At 36.3% G+C, this 1,712-nt stretch overlaps 1 protein-coding gene across 1 annotated transcript; it reads left to right on the forward strand.

Annotated features, from left to right (window-relative positions):
• Window positions 1-116: 116 nt before the first annotated feature.
• Window positions 117-1,628, forward strand: LOC106900736 (fatty acyl-CoA reductase 1-like). The gene is made up of 3 exons (XM_014962876.1): window positions 117-295; window positions 1,337-1,381; window positions 1,493-1,628. Exons 1-3 carry the CDS (start codon window positions 122-124, stop codon window positions 1,613-1,615), a joined length of 342 nt encoding a protein of 113 aa, XP_014818362.1. The 5' UTR covers window positions 117-121; the 3' UTR covers window positions 1,616-1,628.
• The last annotated feature ends 84 nt before the right edge of the window (window positions 1,629-1,712 follow it).

The raw sequence follows: 1,712 nt of genomic DNA on the forward strand, positions 1-1,712 counted from the left end.
AAGTATTTTTTGATTTATCTGGTTATCCTTTTTGCATACCACTTTTGCATGCACATGCCCTCCCCCAATGAAGCAGCATGTGGTAATTTACACTTGCCTCTTATTTTGTTTCTTTAGGTGGATGGATGATGGCCTAGTGAACGATATTACTCCGAAACTGATAGGCGACAGACCTAATACTTACATATATACAAAAGCCTTAGCTGAATATGTAGTACAACAAGAAGGTGCAAAATTAAACACAGCCATTGTAAGGCCATCTATTGTTGGTGCTAGCTGGAAGGAGCCTTTTCCTGTAAGTCATTAATTTTTCACCCTATTGTCTTGCCTGTAAGCTGTAGGACGTACTGACAGCCTGTTTATCTAGTGACCTTCATAGAGGAAAATCTATTAAGACCATGAAGTTTTGGCTTGGTTGCTTCTGGATAACAGTTCTAATACAAAAGCTGTCAAATACATTCTTCTTACATGTGAAATTTAGGGGTAAATTAATTCTAATCATAGAACAACACACTTGTGTCACAATGGGAGATGCATGTGAAATAAATTGTCAGCTTTTTACTTCATGAGTCTGTGTATATTCATCGATTATTTTTTTTTAAATATTTTTTCCTTCAGGGTGCTTTGGTATGTTGGTATCTGCAAAGGGTGGCTAAGAGAACTGGGGACTGCAGGACATAATAGTCAAACCCCGTAAACTTTGTGGGTGATGGCATAAGTTCTGTGTATTATATTGATATATAGCATATATACTATATGCTTCCTCTTATGTGGGAGATTGGTGATGGAATAGCTTTTCCTGTTTAAGGCTGAATGTATCTTGAGCCCTTAAAATCCATATAATTACTTTGCATACCTTTTTGAGTATGTACAATGTTCATGTCAAGCCAATAAGTATAGAGTATCTAAATAACGCCATTGAAGTTGAGCAAGAATGTCTTCTATTTGAAAATGAAAAAACTAATAATTGATAGCAAAACTACTTATCTGCCTTCTACTAGGTGCTAGAAGCTAGTCTAAAAATACTTTCAACATAAATATATTTTTACAGCTCATGCCCTGCAGTTTATCTACTAGGAATAAACAAGCTAGTACCGCACTTTGAAGGGCCAGTGAATCTACAGGGAGATCTCTTGTTTGAGTCATAGCAACTTATTACCTCACCAGATTTTGCTATGGAAGAACTTCATTTGGAGACATGGAAATTAGTATCTTTCTTGTCTATATTCTTTTCCCTCCATCCCTTACACTTTAGAAGCTTTTCAAATTTTCACTTGAAACTGCTGACTTCAGTATACTCTAACCAAATCCTTTCCCTCCCTCCTGTTCATAATAGGGGTGGATTGATAACTTCAATGGACCTAGTGGTGTCTTCATTGCTGTAAGTAATGAATATACTTAAATTTTTTTCTTCCTTTTGGAAGGCAGCAAAGCTTCATATGTTTTACTGGTGGCTCTTCTGTCTCTTTTTTTTGTTGTTTTGTTCTTTAAGGCAGGAAAAGGAATTCTTCGAACAATGAGAGCTTCCAACAATGCAGTAGCAGATCTTGTGCCAGTAGATGTTGTTGTGAACGCGACACTGGCTGCAGCCTGGTATTCTGGAGTTAATAGGTGACAACAGACAGTACTACATATTTTGAAATTATATTTTGCATTTTAATAAATCAGTCTTATATTGAACTTGACATAGTTTAGTGGTAACTTGGCAGTGC

Source organism: Calidris pugnax, unplaced genomic scaffold (genome assembly GCF_001431845.1).
Source record: "Calidris pugnax isolate Ruff unplaced genomic scaffold, ASM143184v1 C14837088, whole genome shotgun sequence".
NCBI classification, from domain to species: Eukaryota; Metazoa; Chordata; class Aves; order Charadriiformes; family Scolopacidae; genus Calidris; species Calidris pugnax.